The sequence below is a fragment of the Cibotium barometz genome, chromosome 15, assembly GCF_041138505.1.
Source record: "Cibotium barometz isolate CiBa-2024 chromosome 15, ASM4113850v1, whole genome shotgun sequence".
Classification (NCBI taxonomy): Eukaryota; Viridiplantae; Streptophyta; class Polypodiopsida; order Cyatheales; family Cibotiaceae; genus Cibotium; species Cibotium barometz.
Genome location: NC_141060.1, coordinates 1,393,373 through 1,416,887, shown reverse-complemented (window position 1 = coordinate 1,416,887; position 23,515 = coordinate 1,393,373). Strand labels below are relative to the sequence as shown.

The window sequence follows — 23,515 nt, the reverse complement described above, 5'->3', positions numbered from 1 at the left end:
CTTCTGTCATGGTGTGTTGAGATATTGAGCTCAACGAGTGTGGATATAGATGACACGCTAGGATGACAGCTCCACACTTATGCCAGTGGCCCGTTTGGTGAGATTATGGGAGACATGCCGCCAATGGTTTATAGGTTGTGTGACATCCACTTTCGTTCATTAGAGTTATGGCATAGTTATAGCGCCATATCATGTAGTTAGTTTCACACTATGGACCGACCTGGTATATTTTAGTTAAAGAGTACTTTCCATTATAGTGTGTACTCTTATATCTATGTTATGGTTATAGAGAAGAGAAGAGAATAGAAGAACATTCAACCATCCATCTCTCTTGTGTGCTTGTCTATTCTTGTGTGTGTGTGGTTGCTTTATTAACAACGAGATCAAGCTCACTCTCTCCCAAAAGTTCTTTATATGGTATCAGAGCGTTGTTTTGCGAAGAGAGATCGAGAGGAAATGTTAAAACCCTAAGATCTCTCTAGATAATTGTTATGCATAAATCAGGCATAAACTCATCCATCCGACCACCCCCGAGCCCAAGGGATGCACACATGAAATATAATAAAATACATCATACGTTTACCTTGATGTCCCATACCATCAAGAGGTATAACTCCAATCCAATAGCATGTAGCTATAGTGTGAAATGGTAGGTGAGTAGATATGATCCTCTACAACACATGAGAGCATAACACAACCTAGCCTCAAGCTAACATCAAGAGACCATAGCCTAAGCCTCAAGATAACATAGCCTTGGCCTCCAAGCCCCCCTTGATGAGTGCGCCCCATGCCCCTATAACCCATGCTCCACTAGAGCTTGTTCCCATGCTCACAAGCCTAAAGTGGGTTAGCCTCCTAGTATATGCACACATAATGTGCATATAACATACTTTCCCTCTCTCAAAAAATTGCACTCTTGCAATGAAAAGAAGGAGAACTGCGCTGAACAATCTCAACCGACTCCCAAGTCAAATCCTCTATTTTCCTGTCTTTCCACCTAATTTTAACCTCAAGGATTAGTCAACTACAAAGTTTCTTTCCCTGAATTCAAGTACCTTATCAGGTTCATGTGGAACATAGGATAAATCTTCAATTTCAACGAGTTCTTGAGGAGTAACTATGTTATCCTCACCTCCCAGTTTCCCTTTCAATCTATCGATATGAAAGACTAGATGAAATTGGAGGTAGTTTAAGTTCATACGCAATCGTGCCAATCCGATGTATAAATCGAAATGGACCACAATATCTGGGAGATAAATTCGAGCATTTTCCTATTGACAAAGTCTAAGAATCTTTAGGAACATTAAAATAAACCAATGCTCTTGGTTCAAAAGACCGAGATGAGCATCCCCTATCAGCATAAAACCGTGCCCTATTCTGAGCACTCCTGATAGAATCCCGAGTTTCGGTCAGCATTTCCTGCATATATCATGCAAGAAATCCCTCGATGCATCAAGCTCGATGTCCTTAAGACCGACATCAATAGGTGCCCTGGGTTAATACCCATACATAAGCATGAACGAACTAAAACCAATAGCCGTATGTTTAAAACTGGTATAGGCAAATTCCATCATTGGAAGATATTTTTCCCAATTTGATGCTTTTCCAGAGACTATGCACGAAACATATCCTCTAAAATCTAATTCATATGCTCTGTTTTGCCATCAGACTGCGGATGATCAGAGAAATTAATACTCAAAGTAGTTTCCTCGTTTGCAAACCATTCGGAATAAAGTAGGAAAACATGGCTTTATAACAGCAGGAACCAGGGATTCATCGACGCCCCGACGTACCCACATCTGCGCATGGAATTAATGACGTCCCGAGTTATCCATATCAACATAGAGAGTCTAGTGTGAAATGGTAGGTGAGTAGATATGATCCTCTACACAAGAGAGCATACCATAACCTAGTCTCAAGCTAACATCAAGAGACCATAGCCTAAGCCTCAAGATAACATAGCCTTAGCCTCCAAGCCCCCCTTGAGAGTGTGCCCCATGCCCCTATTATATAGGGGGACCCTCAAGTGACTCTTGACTCTCCATTTCCCGTGTGTGACCCTTGGATGCTTGACCCTAACCTTAACCCTTAAGGTTAGTCCTAACCCATGCTCCACTAGAGCTTGTTCCCATGCTCCCATGCTCACAAGCCTAATGTGGGTTAGCCTCCTAGTATATGCACACATAATGTCCATATAACATAGCACACATAATGTGCATATAACAGGAAAGGTAGAGGAGGCAAGTAAGAGGTAAGAAAAGGAAATGGTACACGGATAAGGGTAACTTCATCGCTTCCCCAAATCTATAGAGGTGAGAGCTATAGGGGTAGACAGGGATGTCATGGTCTTAGATTAAGGCAACCTCCTAGGTGGAGGAAGAAGTCCACATAGTGTGGAGTTAACGTTTCTAACTAATGTTTGGCGCTCCAAAGTACATTTCGAGCGCGTTTCAGGTCCCATTTTGGCTCTAAAGTGTCAATTTTTCTTATATATGCCCAGTTTTTAGCTTGGGACATAGTTATAGTGGAAATTTGGTTATAGGACAATTTGTGTAGATAAATTGAGATTTATAGGTTATTGGGAGATGTATGTTTATCTTGGGGGATCACTCATAAATATGTAAGCATAGCATGTGGGTTCAACAAAAGGGGTTTTTTAAATCCCAAATTTACACATTTTTTACATACAGAAGGGTGCCATTTAAAGGGAGTATTTATAGACTGAATATAAAAAGGGTATCTTTAATTTTTTAAAAATTTACAGATAAGGATTTTTTAATTTAGGCCTTGAACGCACGTGATATATAGAGTTTCCATATAGTGAACCCCCCGAGATGTTTATGTGACTAGATCACATTCAGTACTGTGTAATAGGTTTATAGTACCATAGGAGGAGACTGTGTGAAAATTGTAGGGTTACTACAAGTGTAAAAGTTTCTACAAGTACTATTTACTACAAGTGTAGAAGTTGCTACAAGTACTATTCACTGTAGGTAATCATGTCTGACAACCTATATTAGATTATTCACTACAAGGGATTGGGCTCATACCCGCGCTCTTAGCCGCTAAAAATGACTTGTGAAAAAAAGTAGCGGGCCCGTGTATCAGCGCGTGTATTCTCGCGGCCAGAGACATGCGTGTAAAAACGCGTGTACAGTGCCTCTCAGACGCGCGTATACACGGGTGTTTAGCCGCGTTTTTTTTTTCAGACGCGTTAATACACGCCAGTATACACGCGTCTTATTCTATTAGACGCGGTTATACACGGGTGTATAGCCGCATCCTGTTCAGTTCCAATGTCCCAGCCGCGTTTTTACTTGCGTCTTTACACGCGTTTCTTTTATTTAGATGCGCTTATACACGCGTTACTGCCAGTTTATACGCGTGTATACACGCGTTATTTTCAGTGTATCCGCGCATATACACGCAAGTTTTAGCAGTTTTGACGCGTTTATACACGCGAACAGAGAGCAAAAAAAAAAATCCAGAGAGTGCTATTTGGTGCCTGAATACTGTTCCAGCATTCCAGCACCCAATAGCACTCTCTGGTTTAGGGTTTTTGGTGCATTAGACCATCCACGAAGAACATATGCACGAGGGAGATTAAGACAAGAACGACATGAATGCATACATTGTCATTACACGATTCAAGACAGCCATGAATGTAATACTATCGATCAATCAATTCAATATTACTATCAAAATTTCATACATGTATACAAGGGAGTCCATATCTCGAAGTAGCCCATGGCTTGAGTTTACAAAAAAATATATACAATCACATCCTAAATATGGAATGTGATACTACAAATCTGAGTACTACTCAGACCCAGATGATGACTCGGTGCTCCCCTCATGCTCAGATGAGCTCGCATCGGTCGGAATGTCCGAGGAGTAGTGCTCACGTCCACCCTCTGCAGCGGCGGCCGGTGGATCATCAGCAGCTTGTGCCTGTTCAAGTAATATATAGTATATAAGTATATATATATATATATATGCAATTCAATAAACCAAAACCATTCGTTACGAATTTTCAAGTACCTGTCGACCGTATGGTCTCATGGCCAACTCAAACTGCGCGTCCGTAATACGTCCCTCGGCTCTGAAGATGGCCCACGTGTCACGTCTGCTATGCCGGCGAGCATACGCAGTATCGTGGGTTGTGGGCTTCCTCCCCGTAACCCGTCGCTGTATCATAATCAACACAATTTGTAAGATTAAAACAATTCATAGAATCAATGAATTAAGTAAACAATCAAATAAAGTGACAGGATACTTACGAACTCTGCCTCCCATGACTCGACGCCGCCAGATCCGAAATGCGAAGATCCAACGGTCTCCATCTGGATCCGTCGTGCCTCCACATGCTGCCTGCTCTTCACGCCACCCTCTGCTCGTTTCTTTGCCTCCTTCCACTCGCGTTTGTGCGCAGTGGCAGGTTTCTCGGCAGGATAGCCACCCGCAGCTACATTTAGCCGGTCATCGTACGCGAGTTTTTTAAGGTGAGATCTTTTATTACTTAAGATCTCCCTTATTCGCGTCCTTCCCCATACATCCGAGAATGTAGCATGTGGGGGATTGGGGTACCGACTGTGTACAGCCTCTATCACCTCCCCAACTAATCGGCTATTTTGATCTTTAAATTTAATAAAACAATTTCTATATGAGTTTGATACTACCCCACGCATGTATTCCATTACCTCCCTCCCCCTCGCATCCATCACTATCCCGCCCCTATCCGTCACATCATAGCAAACCACTCTCTCCATCTCTCTCATCTCCTCCTCTTCCGAACTGTCTCCTCTAACTCTTCTCCCTCTATCTCCTCTCTCACCCCGTGCCCTACTACCTCCCCCACCTCCCCCACCTCCCCCACCAAAGCACCCGCCGCATCCTCCCCCACTCCCACTCTTCCTACTGCTGCGGGTGGAGTCACGACTGGGGGATTGTCTACGTGACGGTGGCTGTGAGCCCTGACGTGACGGTGGCTCTGAGGGAGCACGTGATGGTGGCTGTGAGGGTGTACGTGAGTGTGTCTGGGACGAGGTATGTCTCCTCGGTGGACGTAGAAGAGGAGAAGCTGCATGCCGTCTCGTCGGACTCGGAGGAATAGACGGCACTGGAGTGCCCTGGATACTCGCGACAGGGGTATAGACACCAGGCAGGGAAGGAGGGGGATGGACATACATATACTCTGTAAGCTCAACCGGACCAGGTTGGCGCCCAAAGTGATTCATCATCTCCATCAACCAATTGCTGTACGCAAATGGATCGGATGAAGAACCTGGAATATCCATAAAGAACCTGCAACAAACATCATCATGTACATCATGGGCTGTCTCTTGACTCACACATTGTCATTACACAAGTCAAATGCCTGCAAACCCTGAAATCTGAAACGCGACAGTTTTCTGTCTGCAGAAACGCGTGTATACACCCGGCAAAAAACGCGTGTATATACCCGGCAAAAAACGCGTGTATATGCGCGTGGAAAAACTCTGCAGACAGGTTACACGCGCTCCTACACGCGTTCTTACACGCGACCTGCGAAAAAAATTTCTCGAAAAGGCCGACCCCCCGACAAAAACAGAATGTCCTTACAAAAGGACCAGCCATTGTCGCCCCTGTCAGGATGCAGCAACCCAATCGTGTGCAAAAAGACAAACCCAAAGAGCAAAGAGCAAAGTAAACAAATCTGACAAAAGAGACAAGGCACAGGACAAAGTGACTCACCTCTGAAAAAGTGAGTCCTCTCTGCTCCTTCTCTGCTCCCTCCTTCTCCCGTGTGTGTGCTCCTTTCTCTGCTCCCTCTTTGCTGTTGGAAGAGGCGAAAACAGGCGCACTGTTGATTTCTAAGTTCAAAATCTATATTTGGGGAAGGCGGGCTATGTTTAGTTTAAATATGCCGCCGCGTTTATGGGTGCGTTTATGTTCGCGTATATAAACGCAGGTATATTCGCGTGTACATGATTGTAGCTGCGTTTATACACGCGTTTTGCAGATATTAGCCGCGTGAATACACGCGTTTTTTAGGAAGTAGCCGCGTTTATACACGCAAATTGTAGGAGATAGCCGCGTGAATACACGCGTTTTTGTGCTTTCATTAAAAATATATAATGAGTTTGTGTTTTCTGATTTGTACACAGGATGTCATCAACCTCTTCAAGCAGTTCTGAGGAAGATGAGACAATGCGTCATCGTAATCGCGATGTGTGGTTGGGACAACGGATCAAATGTATGTGTAATCGATGTCAAGGATGCATTGTACGAGCACGTCGAATTACCTTGAATCATATCTCCATGTATGGAGAATGGAATCAAACAGGTTTGGAGGTGAGTAGATGTAAATTGATGGTATTCAAATGACTCATGGTATCCAAATTAAATTAATAGAGTTGTAACATATAATTTGATAAATTGAAGCAGGATGCAGTACCACACCCTAACATGGTACCCTACGCGCGACGAGAGCACGTAAAGCGTCGACGAGATGATGCTGGAGCTTCGGGATCTAATGTCAGAGATGAGTGGGAAAGGGACGACAATAGCCCTGCACCTCACGAAGTTGTGGAAGAGGAGGTGCTTGATGATATGGTGCGAAATCTTTTTAAGGATGATCCCAAAGGTATGGACGACGATGATATGGAACAAGAGCATCTTTATAAAGCTTCATCGACACCGGTGTTTGAAGGGTGCACATTCTCAGTTTTACGTGCTTCCCTTGAACTACTTAATATACAAACAGTTTATGGATGGAGCAATGCAAGTCTTGACGCATTGTTGAAGTAAGCATTCTAACTTATAAATTTGAATTAGTGGTTTAAGGTTTAGGATTTAAGACTAATTATAATTGATGATATTGGATGCAGGCTATTGTCAAATATGCTTCCAAAGGAAAATAGACTGCCCACCTCAAGAGACATAGCGAGGCGCTATGTGACATCTCTTGGAGGACTGGATTATGATAAAATACATGCATGCGTCAATGATTGCATTCTCTTTCGTGGGACGCATAAGGAGGCTCTGACATGTCCCACTTGTGGTGAAGCAAGGTACAGAACAGATATGAAGAGTTTTGATGTACCTCGTAAAGTCTTGCGACACTTTCCTATAATTCCTCGCATCAAACACATGTTCAAGTGCAAATCTATAGCAGAGCTCATGTCATGGCATTCCTCACATCGATCGGATGATGGCATGTGGAGGTGGACATTAGTAGGCCTCCCTCCTCTCGACACTTCGACTTAAAAGCAGTGTTGATGTGGACAATGCATGACTTTCCAGGATACAGCGATTGTTCTGGTAAGACGTCTAATTACCTCCCTACTCTATTACTATTGGCTATATATATTAATTAGACGGTTTGACTTTATTATTCTAACTTTTATTTATATTTTAACAGGTTTGAAAACATCGGGTAAACATGCATGTCCTGTTTGTGGCCCTTCGTTAGTACATGAGTATGCTGATGGTTTGTGTAAGACTATATTCGATAATCATCATCGATTTCTCCCCTCAGATCATCCTAAATATGTTGCTAGTAAGAGTAACATTCCTCCACAAACACTTCGTGCAAAAGATTGGAAGCGTATTTGGGAGTCTACAACTATTCTTCCTCCAGATGGCATGAACAGGTATAGTGATGTTTTTTCAATCTTGTTTTGTGTAGTCTCTAATTGGATTAAAGGTCACATAGAGCAATCCCTTGTGCAGGTACTCCATTTTTTTCCGGCTGCCATATTGGACCCATCTTAAGATCAACCATCTTCTTGATCCCATGCACATCTTCAAGAATGTGGGATCTGGTATTTGGGAACATATTACTGGTAAACGAGACAATGTTAGCGTACGTGAGGACTTGCGGGTCGCAGGACGTATGCGTCAAGCTTGGCCACGAGAGGTGGGTGGGCACGTTCGTCTTCCGCCTGCACCATGGATTATATCAAAGAAAGAGGAGAAGCAGGTAAAGCAGGCCATCACCACTTTGCGTACTCCCACTGGATGCATGAGATCATTGAAGGGAGCCTTTACAACCACTAAGAAAAGAGGCGTTGAGCAACTATATGGGTTGAAGTCCCACGATTGGCACAAGATGCTTCAAGTAAGTGTTTTCCAAGTCTTGTACGTACGTTGAAATTAAATTTTGTAATGCCATAAACCATAAATGTGCTCTTATGTGCGCAATTCATACTACCTACTAGCATCGACCATTGTGCGAATAAGAGTTTGAAAAAATGTATTTATAAGATGGGCGAGCTTGTGAGGTATGTAAAACCCATGCTCAGATCACCCTTCATTATACCTTGCAAAATGAACGTGCATGAGGTATAACGTACTATTTATTTATTTTTCAGATATGTTAGTTCCAAAGCAATTGATCCAGCCACGTTGGATGATGCGCGTGTTATGGCAGTGGAGGTGGTTTGTTTGGTAGAGGAGACTTTTCCGCGAACCATTCTCACAAGTCAACTACATCTCATTGTGCATTTAGTGGACGAAATTGCTTTATGTGGTACTGTGCATGCACGTTGGATGTTCTTCCTAGAGCGCTTCATGAAGACCTTAAAAGACTTTGTGAGGCAAAGTGCAAGGCCTGAAGGAAGCATGGCCGAGGGTTGGTTGATACAAGAGTCGCTTGTATATATTTCAGAATTTCTTGGTCAGGTGGACAGCTCTTTGCCACGACTATGGAGCAATGAAGAGGACTTGAGGATGACCTCTATTGTGCCTCAAGGAAAAGGACAGAGTAAAGTAATTGACAGAACGTTGATTGATGATCTCAATTTCACTTGTATCCTTAATAGTGATGTGATGAGCAGATGGGTTACAAGATATGAGGATGCAAAGACAAAAAGGCAAGCAGAAAGAGCTCTCTTTCGGAGGCAACATGGCTCTCGGAAGGCGTACCCTAAGCATCTAGCAACACTTCCGAATGATATCCATGTTGATTGGTTGCATGAGGAAATGGAGAGAGCAGAGAGTGACGAGGGGCTGCATATCACGGCGGAAGAATGGGAGTATGCACGAGGATGCATGTCAAAGGTACATAGAACTAATGTTTTGCATTAGTTGTAAGTGATTTTCTTTTAATATTTATTCACATTGCTTACACAAATATTGTTTCTATTTTGGTCCAGTGCACTATGTTCAATGCTATATGGTGTGAAGGCAAGCATTTTCGAACACAAAGAATTGATGAAAAGAGAAATACACAAGATTGCGGTGTCATTAGTAGCTTTGAGGGAGCTAATGGAAAAATGGATGATTATTGTGGCATAATCCAAGACATATTTAGGCTTGACTTTCGTCGCTTCTTTGTGTATGTTTTGGATGTCAAATGGCAAATGAACGTGGTGGAAAAAGGGCCTGATGCAACGATAAAACGCCATGCAAGTGGATATGTAACTATTGACTCTACAAAGTTCTGGCAAACAAAGAAAGATAGGCTCGTATTGCCACAACAATGTGAGCAGGTATGCATTTTTTTACTAATGTGTTTCATGTACATATATATCTAAGCTCGCGTACCCCTTGACTTTTGATATGCTAATTAATTACTGTACTGTGTGTATTTGAGTAGGTTATCTATCTACCAATGGTGCATGACATCAAATGGTGGTACGTCATCCCTATTGCACCACGTTCCAAAGTGATGTATAATACATTCACTGATATGGAGCATATGGAGGATGTAACAAGCCGCAATGAAGATGACGTCGAACATGCCATTGAAGATGTTGTGATCGATGATCAAGAAATAAGAGATGATCGTGATAATGAGGATGAGCATGCCATTTCTCATGATCATGAGAATGACCCTACCATTGAGGATGATGGTGATGTTGATGAGGATGATCAGGACATCGATACCATTATCAATGAAGTACAGAATATCGATAGTGGAATAAATTTAATCGTAGCCTTACCAATTGATCAAATGGATATTGATGTTGATCGTTTGGCAAGGATGGATCTTATTGAAGATGAGATCGAACCCTAACCAATCCGTCACTGTATGTTCTAAATTGATGACATTTCCATCATCTCATATGCAATATGATTTATTCTTGAATATATTTCATTGTTGTAAATGCATGTAGTGGGATTGTGTAATGATGTATACTGTAATGTACTATGAGATGGTTTAAGGAAAATAGTTTTTAATTTTGTAAAGGAATTCAGTTTTTTTCCAGTTTTTCTCTGCCATGCGTGTATTAATCCGTGTATAGTAGCGTGTATTTATCCGTGTATAATAGCGAGTATTACCCCGTGAATATTATCGTGTATAGGTGCGTGTATTACTGCGTGTATATACACGCTTTTATACACGCGTTTATTAATGCAAATATACACGCGAATTTAAATGCAAAAATACACGCGCCCGCTTCTATTCAAATACAGGCGCGACCATACACGCGTTCGTAATTTATCGCGTGTATGAAACGCGTGTATGGCAGCATTGTCTTGTAGTGATTGGTGAGAAGTTGGACACGAAAAACTTCCAAGCATGGAAGTTCAGAATAACAAACTTCCCCATGGGTAAGGTGAAGAGCAGGAGCAAGAGCTTCTAGAAGAAAATCCCACTCCTCGACAAGTGTAGGTCTTCAAGGCATGGCATGAGAGAGCCGATAAAGTGATATATTGGCTATCAATCAACATGCTTATGCTATGATTGGACATATACAAGATGTAGCGAGACACCTAAGGATGCATGGGATACCTTGGTCAAGTTGTATAGTACAAATACTAAGGCAAGAAAGATGTAGTTAAAGCAAGAGCTACATCAAGTGTAGAAGAATAAGATGAGGCATCACTGATCATTAAAAGGGAAAGGGCATGTAGATGCTCTGACAATGAAATTCTTAGGGAGTAAGGAAAAATGATAGCAGTGTTCTAGAAACGTCAAGGTTACTAAAGATATCCAAAGGTACACCCATTTACTTAATGCAAAAATTTAACGGGTGATAGAAGTGGAACAATAACAATTTGGCATAAGGAAATGGTAATCTTAAGAGAATTTAACTCTTAAAGACATATTTGTAAGAAATCTCTTATCTCGATATATTCAAAACTTAACATTTATACAATATCAACATTACAAAATTTCCCAGCTTTGGGGAGGACGGGACTACACCAATAGACCTTATAGATTCCTTAGGATTCTAATTTCTTTGGGTATTACAATTTGGTTATGGTAGAAGTACGAATTCCAAGAGTTCAAGAGACAATTTGAAATTCTCAGAAGCTATGTCCAGATCAAGGACTAGAGAGTGATGTATCAGTCTACGGCTTCTAGTTCTTCACAGGTAGAGCTAGACCTCAAAGCATTCTAGCTCTATGATGTGGTCTAGGTTGGATACAGCTCTACCACGTGGTAGAGCAAGATCAAATGCAATTCTAGCTTCTTGGTTCACGTAATGTGAAGTAGATCTCTTCTTAGAGTAATTGATTTTGTTGATCTGCATGGTACACAGCTAGATCGATGCATTCTAGCTCCACCACATGGTAGAGCTAGATCGAATGCAATTGTAGCTCCTTGGTTCTCGTCATGTGAAGTAGGTCTCTTCTTAGAGTAATTGGTTTTGTTGATCTACATGGTACACAGCTAGATCCGAGTTGCTTGCCACACATTTGTCCATGCATGATTCGAATTTCATGCCTCTTTGGCGCCGTTGGGGCCACGATTGAAAAATTTTGCCATTGATTTCCTCCACGTCTCCAATGATGAGTAACTCCACCACACATAGGACCAAAATCCTTTGTCTCATAGTTGGGCCCGCTAAGTGTGCTCTCTTCTTCCCCAGAATAGCTCCTTGGCATAGTCACAAATGTGGAGGAGAGCCTGTAGACGCTCCATTTACCTTTGACATGCAAAGTTGTTCTTCTAGAAACATCTAGAAACTTTCATGTGGATTAGACATGTTACTCTGCAAAATGTTTCCTAAACTTGAGCTTACTCAATAATATCGCATGTAATACTTTATTTATTTAAAATAATTTTTCAATGACTTATAAAAGTTCAAGATAACTCTACATTTTAGAGAAAAACCCAAAATGGATACATACATTCCTTTTTTTTTTGAGAATATACAAACTTTTTTGTGAGGTAGGCAGTCAAGTGAAAAATTCACCAATAGAACAGTTTCTAATACTATGATGAAGCTGATATTCCAATACTAGATCCAGTTTCTCAAGGATCATGTTGCTAACTTGACATGGTTGATGCATGGCTAGTCGATGTGAACACAATTCTTTCTTCTTTCGAGGTCGACCACATCAAGGATCTCATGAAGGCTCTAGGGAAATATAGAATTTTTCACAGTAATACTACACGGCCATAAAGTGGTTCCAGCCAGATGCCACCACTTCTAGTTTCCCGTGCCAATGCACAATTTTGGGCCATTGCTTGACATTCCCAAAAAACATATCTTTCTCAGTTTTAGGTCTAAAATGCTTCTCCTAAAACAATCCATGCTCTAATACCAGCAATTGTAAGACCTCGATCCCTTTATGAATTCGCAAATGTTTATTTTATTTTAAATTATAGGCAGCATAATTTTCCTTAATAGGGTAAGGCATCCTACGCGGAAGTTTTGCTTACATTGGCCTACCAAATGACTATTTCAATAAACGTCACACCCGAGACAATTCGTTTTTGGCGAGGTTTTCCCTAACTCTACAATTTCCCTTGACTCTCTCAATCTAAATGTTGACCTTAAATCCAAAAGTTTATCTCCATTAGATCGCACAGGTAGACTTGTTAGGCGTCTCTCTCTCTCTCTCTCTCTCTCTCTCTCTCCCTCCCCACCCCCCGCCTCGCCCAAATGCAAATTACTAACTTGACACTTGACGTTTCTAAACTACCCTTGGTTTCATTTTTCAAGATTCTGACTCTCAACCTAACCCCATCCTGCCCGATCACTAAGAGTCGTAGGTCAGTCGTTTCGACACTCACACACCCATAATTGAAAATACCAATTTTCTTTTTTCTCAAACACACACTCCTCTCGAAATTAAATAAGGAATCATTTATATGTGAAAAACAATCTTTGAATAAACAATTCAATTCCTTCCAGCTTTTGAACCAAAGAATCTGCCATATCATCAATCTAGAAGCTAGTCCCCTCAACAATCAACAATCATAATCCTCATAGTATATAGCCATTATGCTAGCCCTCTCAAACGGTGGTCCGTTGAGATCTGATAAATAGTCCATCATGTAGTTGATGGTAGTCCTCCCCAATGACAACACATTATTGGGGTCCATAAGATAATCCATCATATAACTGGTGGTAGCCCTCCAGCACATTAGGGTCACAAATCCCCCTCTAAACACACGCTAGTGTCTTCGTTGGAGGGAGCAGACACCTCTGAGTCACTTCTTCTAGCCGGGTCTAGCATAGGGATCACAGTCCACTCTCCAGAGGTCGCTTTGCATCATCCTCTCCATAGTCGTGCCAGGGTCACACCGTTATATTATGCATCTGGAGGAAGGTACCGACCTCGAAAGGCACTCCACCTCAAAGGCTACCATGTGGAGGGTCTATTTAGTGGCCTCACCATCCTAGTGCACTGGATTCAGAGAATAGTCTTAACATAAAGTCTTTAACGTCGGTTTCTTGATGATTGGTATTTCTGAGTTTCCTATTTTTGAACATTGAGAAAGTCTCGAGGTTTTGTATGTCTGGAATTTGATACTTGTTTTGTATGGTCTAATAGGAATGCCATTGTATTTATGAAGGTTGTAAGCACTTGACTGCAAGAATTAGATTTGATGCATAAATGTATGTGCTTGTGCTGATCTGTTTGCAATGTGAATAAAATGAGGTGTACTGAGCTGGATGTGTTGTTACTAAAATTGCAAAAGAACATCATTTGATCCCTGTCCAGGGTTGCTGGAGATTTTAACATACTAGGAGTAAGTTCCTAATGTTGAATCGTATGATGCAGGTGAGGTATTGGGATGGGAAGAGGAGACCACCTAAATTTGGACCACAAACTCAAAGGTGGTACCAGAAAAAAAAAGCAAGTTGATCACACTTTTGTTGCATTTGTAGAAAATCCAGTGGGAACTAGACCTACTGTCAAGATTTGGTCCAAGAGAGGGGGAATGCTGGAAAAACAGTCCCCTCATAGTTGCACTATTAAAGAAATGATGGAGGCATGCATGATGCTGGGCTATCAAATCTCCTAGGAGCAGTCATGCTTTTTGATGGAGGAGGAGAGATAGGATTTTCTGTGTAGAATCGTAAATGAGGATAAAAATGATTTGTAAAGTTCAATAGTTTATAAGTTACTTGGTTGTTATCAAGTCTTTTTTTTGGACAGTTTCTGAGGTACTATATAAATTATTATTGATCCAAAAAACTAGAGTATTTCGATAAAGCAATGATTGGTTTACTACTTTCCTATTTTTTGAAAAAAGAGAACTTAAAAATAGGTATAAGAATCTTATCGGGAATATCAAGGTGATTAGAGCTGACGTCGAGAGGGAGCTGAATGATCACCCTCATTAGCTTGTGCACTCGGATTCTTTAGAAAAGCTTTGTATATGAATGCTATTAAACAATCCATGGGTTTGGGTTAGCTGGGACTTGGATAATCTTCCATCTGTCTATAATGATACAAAAAAATATATAATTTATTGGTGAAATAAATCCTTGTAATTTCCCAATGGTATCTTTTAATGGATCAGTTGTTGCATATCAGATCCATGAGGTTGATGAATAAAATGTTGACACGTGTAACCCCTGGTTTAAGTACGTGTGGGTGAACCATTTCTAGTCCATGTACATTAGACTCTCTCCCCATACCTGCTTATGGTCTGGAGAGAATCTCTAGCCTTTGGGGAACTCCCAAGACTAGTCACCATCAATGAAGGAGTTATCAACTCATCCATAAAAGAGGTAGCAAAGAGCTCATCAATAATTGGAGGCCGATAACTATGCTTTCATCAACCTATAAAGTTTTTTCCAAAGACCTTGCTATTAGGCTATCTAACAACCTTAATTTATGGATCAAAATGGAGCAAAAGGGTTTTGTCAAGGGCAGATATATTCTTGATGCGATCATTACACTTTGGGAAGGAATTAAACATGCTCAGAACACAACCAGGATTTCATCTTTTTTAGAATAGACTTTAGCAAAGCTTATGACAAACTTTAATGGGGTTTTATATTGTAGTCTCTGTAAGATATGGGCATTGGTTCACGGTTCATCAAGGATGTTTGCACTCTCTTTGGGAATGCCTCAGTGAGGGTTGGTGAATGGAGAATTGCATCCCCCATTCTCCTTAAAGAAGTCTATCAAATAAGGATGTCCCCTTGCTCCTCTTCTATTTGCAATAGCTGGAGATGCCTTGGGATGGTTAGTGGAAAAAGAAATGCAAGATTAGAGATTAAGAGGGATACAAATTCTTGGGAGTTTCAAGCAACTTTGTTTACATCAATTTGGAGATGATACTAACAGCTTGATTCACAATGACCTGATGTCAATTGAAATATTCTAGAAATGCATTAACACTTTTTTATTGCTTCTGGTTCAGTCATTAACCATTCCAAAACTGGTATCAAAACCCTTCTAAGAGACCACTCCCATAGACTCTACAATCATGAAGCAACACATGATTAGTGAAATGATTAGTGAAATGTGCTATTTGTTTTTTCACCACCATGAATAAGAAATTTTTATTCATACTAACCTTCATGAGGGACTTTATAAAATTTGATCATTGCTTGTTGAAGTCTCTTTAAATCCACAAAAATGTTGTTGAAGGCATCATAATCTACTTTGATATCACCCTTTGATTTGTCCTTCAATACTTTTGTTCCCTCCACATGTAAATACTCACTGCCCGACAAGTGATCTTACATGTGCATTGTTTGTCTTCTTTACCAATGCAACTTTGTACAGAGGTGGAAGTAAGTGGCTTTTGATCCCTCGCTTGTGTGAAGAGCCTCCTTTGTGATGGAATGGATGGACTCATAGCCTTTGCAAACTGATACTTGCTTTATCACAAGCACTTTGAATATCATTTGCACTCAAAATCCTCTCAATGTCCTTCATAATATCTTTCATCAAAACATCACGAAATCCCTTGTAACTGGAGTCAAGAAAAATAGTCATGTCCTACTTCCTAATGCAAGCTTTCAAAAGACTCTGGATATGTGTTTGTGAATTCCCTGCCAATGTATCAATCAAAAAGTTCATGAAATATAAACATTAAGGAAAAGTGTTAGTTGTAGAACTCTTATTAAAATTATTCAACACTCAATGTTTTTTAATCACCTTGTTGCCATTTTTCCTAGCACCACCGCCTACTACAAGCCTATCAATTTGTGATAGCTCTCTTTGGCATTCCCTTACACCAATTGGGGTTTTCTTCAAACGATTCAATTTGAGTCTAAGCTCATTTAATTCTTTCTCTTATTCCTTGATTTGTATTTCCTAGTCTTTATTCTTATTCTCTAGATTTTGCACTTATTTTGTTACATCTTTAATATTTGATTGAAGATGCAAATTTGATGTCACGTAGGCTGTAATGCCTGTGATGACCGACGGCAGACCGGATGGCCATATCCGGGGTTCAGTGGGAGAGGACGCCCATGCGGAGTCATGGGCGGCCAGGCTAGTGTGGACGACAGGCCACACACTATATAGCCTGGGGGATGAGGGGCAATCCTCATTCTTCCTCTATGGCTGGTGGGTGGTGAGCCGGAGGCCGTCCCCTCTCGTGGTAACGCCCGTAGCGGCATTACGGATATCTAACACTGGTATCAGAGCATGGTTCGAAGGGATCGTGAGAGTCCACGCGTGAACGGGGGACCGGAGCCCACTCGATGGTTTTCATCCACAATCTCCTCACCCTTATCTCCACAAGGGAGTGTGTGGAGGAAGGAGGGCCAAGACTTTTGAAGGGAAGAACTCCTTCTCTCTCTCTCTCATTCTCTCTCCCCGTCACACACAGCATCGAGGTAAGCAAAATTTGTTTGTTTTCATTTTTTTTTCTGCGTGGAATCGCTTTGAAAAACTCTGCATTGAAGGTTTTCAAAAGAAAAAGCCTGTGTGTCGAGGTGGGGGGGGCGCAGACCAACCCCACGAAACCTGTGTGTGTGGGGGTGGGGCGGCGAAAACCAGCCGGCCAGTCCCACGTATACGTTAATGAAGGGGGGGCGAACATTCTCAGCTCGCACCTCTCAAGCTATTTTTGTCTGCTCTCGATGCGCCGTGGCTATGGCGTTTCAAAGCTTTGCTAGCAATTGAGTCCCACGAGATACGATTATGCTGTGTGTGGGGGGAGGGGGGGGCGAACAGCAGCCCCCTACCTCTCGTAATGCTGTTGTACAAGGGGGGGCCTTTCCTTGCTGAAGCGAAGCAAGCCCAATGCCGCCTAGTAGCTGAAACTGACAACTCTGCGTGGAGAATAACCAGCGTAGAGCCCTGCTATAGCGCCGACTTGCGTGAGCGAAGAGGCGTACACGTTCAACTGGGGGTGCCTTGCATAAAGAAGAAACCCGTTGAAGTGGGGGCGTGTAAAGGTGAGCGAGCTTGGGTGGCTACAGCCCCTCCACGCAGTGGCTTAGGCGGCCAGCCCAAGCACCCAGGCCAGCCAGGCCCAGGCGGCCAGCCAGCGCGGCGGCGGCGGCCAGCCCATGGGCGGCGGGGCGGCGGGGCGGCCAGCCACCAGCAGCCAGCCACGCGACGGCGCTAGCAAAAGGGGTGGCGGCCAACCAAATCACAGCAGCCGGCGCCAGACGCCCACCAGCGGCCAGAGACAACCCAAAAAAAAAAGGAAAAGAAAAAAGAAAAGAAAAAACCATTTCTTTTTATATATATATATTCATTATTCAATTTGAAAAAATTAAAAATGAAAAATTCAAACAAACGTTCTCTCGGCTGGGGAGGAGAATAATTCCCGCAAGAACCGTACTCATACTCAGAGTAGTATCCAACTTTTTGAAGATTTCCCTCCAAAAATGACTGTTGAACTTTCTATCTCTATCCGACACTATATCTGTGGGCAAGCCATATAGCTTGTAGAGATGTTCAATAAAGAGTTTTGCCAACTCTGGCGTTTTTACAGTTTTCTTCGTGGCAATAAACTTTGCCATTTTAGTTAACCTGTCCACTACCGCCCACACCGAGTCATTCCCTCGACTCGTCTTGGGTAAACCGGTAATGAAATCCATGGAAATGCTTTCCCATTTCCCTTGAGGAATCTCCAGCGGGCGGATGGAGTAGTCCTCCAACCTTAAGACGTTCATGTTTATTGACCTGGCACTTACTGCATTACAGCACATAAGTTTGGATGTTCTTAAACAAACTAGGCCAACAAAACTGTCTTTTTACTAGTGCATAGGTCTTCTGAATCCCAGGATGACCCGCACTTGGACTATCATGACTTTCTTTAAGAATTTGGGCACGAAAGTCACCAATAGTTGGTACACATACTCTACTCTTGTAAAGTAAGTACCCGTCATCAATGGAGTAATTAGCATATTTCTCCCACGTGTCCGGTCGAGCTCGACCGCCGCTACGGGCAATCCTACGTGCCATTACAGGATAAAGAGTTTTCATCCTCGAAAACAAATTGGGGAAGTTATTGGTAAGCAAATGTCTAGTAGTACTCATGCAAGCCGTGATTTGGTATTTCAACCAAAACCCCAAGGCAAAGTTCATGCCTTGATTTTGCATCATGTCATTAGCACAGAAGCTAATGTACTGGAGAGCACTCTAGTAGCGCAAGTTCTTAGACTATGCTACTAGATATTTGTAGACTACGCTACCATGTTGCATCACCAACTTGTTAAAACTTCTCCTTGGAAAGCTCTACGGCCATAGGAGAAATAAACTAGAGCCAATCTAATCATGCATCACAAGGATTAGTTCCAAAGCTGAGAGATACTTTCTCTCTTAGAGTAACATCTTTGCACAAGCATATGCTCTAGAATCTTGTTGAGTTTCTAACTACCATCAATCTACGGATGGTTAAACTCCACTCTAACTCAGAGTAAATGTAAGTTTTGAAAATTTCCCTTCAAATATAACAATCAAACTTCCTATCTCTTATGCCATACTATATCTGCGAGCAGACCATATAGTATGTGGAGATGTTTGATAAAGATTCTTGCACCACTACGGGTGTCTGGAGTTACATACAATCACTTACAACTCTTTGTTGCTATTACCAGACACAACCCTTCAAGTATTGTATGGACTCACACAACTATTCAAGTTTATGTGATATTTGAGGATATCCCTCCTTTCCCTCAAGAAAGGTTTTTGTCCTCAAAAACTCTATTTCAAGCGGACTACGCGCTAGTGTCATAGGTCCAAGAACAAATCTAGACCGTGTTTAATATCATATGTTATATTATTGAGTCCTTCCAAGAAACTTTTAAACATCTTGCAACGAAGATGTGGTATAGTGTCTACGCACATATGGTGGTACTATTGATAAACTGCTTTGCAACAGATCAGTGGTTTCACACTTGTAACAAAGTGCTTCATTGTTGCATATTATTACCCTTCATAAGCGGTTACACACTTATGAATTATTTGGGTGGGTTGTACCATCTAACAAGAAAAATTCCAAACTACTAATAACTACATTATCAATCCACAGATAATGACTGAGCTTGCTGCGAAGCCATAGGTTGCTAGATGGTAATTACACAAGTTAAATGTCTCATTACATCATACATTCAATATAAATGCAAACATCACAGTACTTCGTGATGATGAACTTAGGAATTTCATCCTATCCCTGTTTGGTGTTGGTATGAAGTATAACTATGAGAACATTATTTGCTGCCTCCTCATTATAGCGGCAAAGCTACCTACCCATCACAGGTGGCAATCTCTACCAAGCTATAATTCTTTGAAATGTCACTGGAGCATTCTTGAGACCAAATGTCATGACATTGGAAGCAAATGCTCCCCATTATATCACAAAAGCTATCTTCTCCCAATCTTCCAGAGCCATCAAAACTTGGTTACACCCGTTGAAGCCATCTAAGAGAGTGTAAATTTCATGACCTGCTACAACATCTAGCATTGAATCAGTAAACAAAAGTGGGAATGGATTCGTCTAAGTTGCTACATTCAGCTTTTAGTAATCTACACATACCCTTAGCTTCCCATTCTTCTTTGGTACAATTACTATTGTTGACAACTAAGTCACCTTATCCACTGGATAAATGAATCCTACCTTCAAGAGTTTAAGGAAACCATCCCATAGGTCCTCAAAAGTAAAGAAATGATTGGGTCCATATTGATCATGCCAGTTAGTCTCTTGACCATCAAAAGTGTTGCTGAATGTATTCCACTTTGTGACCATGGGTACAACGGCGGGTGGCATACCATTGGTGCACCAAATATTCTCAAAATTGGTGACATGGGTATCTGAATCCTCCTTCTTCTTTCCATAAATGTTGGATACTTTAAGGAAACTCGATGAGTCATTGGAGTGAGCTGTTACACTGCGATAATATTGTCGTACAAAGGCCCAAAGGAGCCCGAGGTCTAACTTTGGCATCAAGAACAGTGAGAAGGATCCCATAAATTAACAAGTTCCATGCCCTGGCAGCCCCATCCAAACTTCCGACTTCACTGTCAAATTCCTCCTTAGTGAAGGTATCCTCCCACATTTTTGGTTGATCCACATCTTGTTGACTGTCATCCTCCACTAAAAGATCTTTGTCAGCTAGACCGTGATGAGTTGAAGGCGCTCCCCACCAGTCGAGATGCGTAACGCTACTCACAAGCAGTCGGTCATCCAATCCACTGCCCTCAGTAATCATGCCCCCGCTCGTTCCAAAGGGTTTCTAAATTATCCAGTTCTTGCTTTGTATCCAGTTTAAAAGACACAGGCATACCACTCAACAATGGGAAATACAAATGAAACTCCTCATACGACATGGGACAGGGAATAGAATCGGAATAATAACCCAACCTATGAGAAAAATGAATAGTTTGAAATTCAATATGATCCACAATACCCAAATGACTGGCTAATTGAATAGTGGATAATTCAATAGGACAGTAATCAATATATGATAAGACATAAGCGTCGATGAACAGAATGCATGGGAGGAGCATACTACGAGGCCACATTACGATTCCCAATCTGCAAAAGACCATGAAAAATTGTACGTTTGGCTAGTAGAGGTAATCCCTCAAACTAGTGACAAATCCATACAAGTAATATGACATGCTAAAACACAAAACCTAGAGAATGAAAGGAAAATCAAACACAACAAGATCGCCAAAAGTGTTGGCGGATAGCCAACATGTATTGTTAATCATTTCAATGCATAAACAAACAAAAGTATAAATGAATAACAATACAGACAAAGCATTAAAAAGATAAATAGTATCAGTAAATCATGCATATCTTTGTATTGATATATCTCTGGATCCTCAGAACATCACACATTGTTACTGACTACAAGTTGGTTTCTATTTGCAGCACCATAAGACAGTTCTGAATAAGATACAAAACATGTATGGCTTTAGTATGCCGATTGATATCTAAGAATGACTATGAGTATGACTAAGGTGTAATTGACTACGACGGATGAAACTATTAAGGGTAATATGGGTTAACAATTGGAATTATGTGTCCATACTTAGGATATGTTATCCATGTGGTCTTCGGTTTTAGAAAGGGTTCTAAAGGATTGGTATCATATATCCATTCTCACAATGGTTTCAAAATGGGTTGTCCATGATTGTCATCGTATGTCCATGGACTATGGGCTGTAATTTTGTAAAAAGGGTGGTCATGCTCTAAATGGTATGGTCATCTACTACATGGTCCATGTGGTCTCTATGCATAGTTGAAATGGGCTAGCTGAGGTCTTCACATGTGATGCTAACTTGGTTTGGTCTATATGATCTATATGATCTATATGTACATGGTTGGAATGGGTTGTATGTGATCTCCGTCTTCTGTCATGGTGTGTTGAGATATTGAGCTCAACGAGTGTGGATATAGATGACACGCTAGGATGACAGCTCCACACTTATGCCAGTGGCCCGTTTGGTGAGATTATGGGAGACATGCCGCCAATGGTTTATAGGTTGTGTGACATCCACTTTCGTTCATTAGAGTTATGGCATAGTTATAGCGCCATATCATGTAGTTAGTTTCACACTATGGACCGACCTGGTATATTTTAGTTAAAGAGTACTTTCCATTATAGTGTGTACTCTTATATCTATGTTATGGTTATAGAGAAGAGAAGAGAATAGAAGAACATTCAACCATCCATCTCTCTTGTGTGCTTGTCTATTCTTGTGTGTGTGTGGTTGCTTTATTAACAACGAGATCAAGCTCACTCTCTCCCAAAAGTTCTTTATATGGTATCAGAGCGTTGTTTTGCGAAGAGAGATCGAGAGGAAATGTTAAAACCCTAAGATCTCTCTAGATAATTGTTATGCATAAATCAGGCATAAACTCATCCATCCGACCACCCCCGAGCCCAAGGGATGCACACATGAAATATAATAAAATACATCATACGTTTACCTTGATGTCCCATACCATCAAGAGGTATAACTCCAATCCAATAGCATGTAGCTATAGTGTGAAATGGTAGGTGAGTAGATATGATCCTCTACAACACATGAGAGCATAACACAACCTAGCCTCAAGCTAACATCAAGAGACCATAGCCTAAGCCTCAAGATAACATAGCCTTGGCCTCCAAGCCCCCCTTGATGAGTGCGCCCCATGCCCCTATAACCCATGCTCCACTAGAGCTTGTTCCCATGCTCACAAGCCTAAAGTGGGTTAGCCTCCTAGTATATGCACACATAATGTGCATATAACATAGCACACATAATGTGCATATAACATACTTTCCCTCTCTCAAAAAATTGCACTCTTGCAATGAAAAGAAGGAGAACTGCGCTGAACAATCTCAACCGACTCCCAAGTCAAATCCTCTATTTTCCTGTCTTTCCACCTAATTTTAACCTCAAGGATTAGTCAACTACAAAGTTTCTTTCCCTGAATTCAAGTACCTTATCAGGTTCATGTGGAACATAGGATAAATCTTCAATTTCAACGAGTTCTTGAGGAGTAACTGTGTTATCCTCACCTCCCAGTTTCCCTTTCAATCTATCGATATGAAAGACTAGATGAAATTGGAGGTAGTTTAAGTTCATACGCAATCGTGCCAATCCGATGTATAAATCGAAATGGACCACAATATCTGGGAGATAAATTCGAGCATTTTCCTATTGACAAAGTCTAAGAATCTTTAGGAACATTAAAATAAACCAATGCTCTTGGTTCAAAAGACCGAGATGAGCATCCCCTATCAGCATAAAACCGTGCCCTATTCTGAGCACTCCTGATAGAATCCCGAGTTTCGGTCAGCATTTCCTGCATATATCATGCAAGAAATCCCTCGATGCATCAAGCTCGATGTCCTTAAGACCGACATCAATAGGTGCCCTGGGTTAATACCCATACATAAGCATGAACGAACTAAAACCAATAGCCGTA

At 41.4% G+C, this 23,515-nt stretch overlaps 1 protein-coding gene across 1 annotated transcript; it reads left to right on the top strand.

Annotated features, from left to right (window-relative positions):
* Positions 1-7,876: 7,876 nt before the first annotated feature.
* On the top strand, positions 7,877-14,076 carry LOC147630835 (uncharacterized). The gene is made up of 5 exons (XM_086809929.1): positions 7,877-8,101; positions 8,185-8,264; positions 8,355-8,664; positions 13,951-13,955; positions 14,058-14,076. Exons 1-5 carry the CDS (start codon positions 7,877-7,879, stop codon positions 14,074-14,076), a joined length of 639 nt encoding a protein of 212 aa, XP_086666055.1.
* Positions 14,077-23,515: the final 9,439 nt, after the last annotated feature.

Coding starts and splice junctions, on each gene's coding strand:
- LOC147630835 (XM_086809929.1), top strand. CDS start 7,877: ATGCGTCAAGCTTGGCCACGAGAGGTGGGTGGGCACGTTCGTCTTCCG. Junction 8,102..8,184: donor ATTGGCACAAGATGCTTCAA/GTAAGTGTTTTC, acceptor TTATGTGCGCAA/TTCATACTACCTACTAGCAT. Junction 8,265..8,354: donor AAGATGGGCGAGCTTGTGAG/GTATGTAAAACC, acceptor TTTATTTTTCAG/ATATGTTAGTTCCAAAGCAA.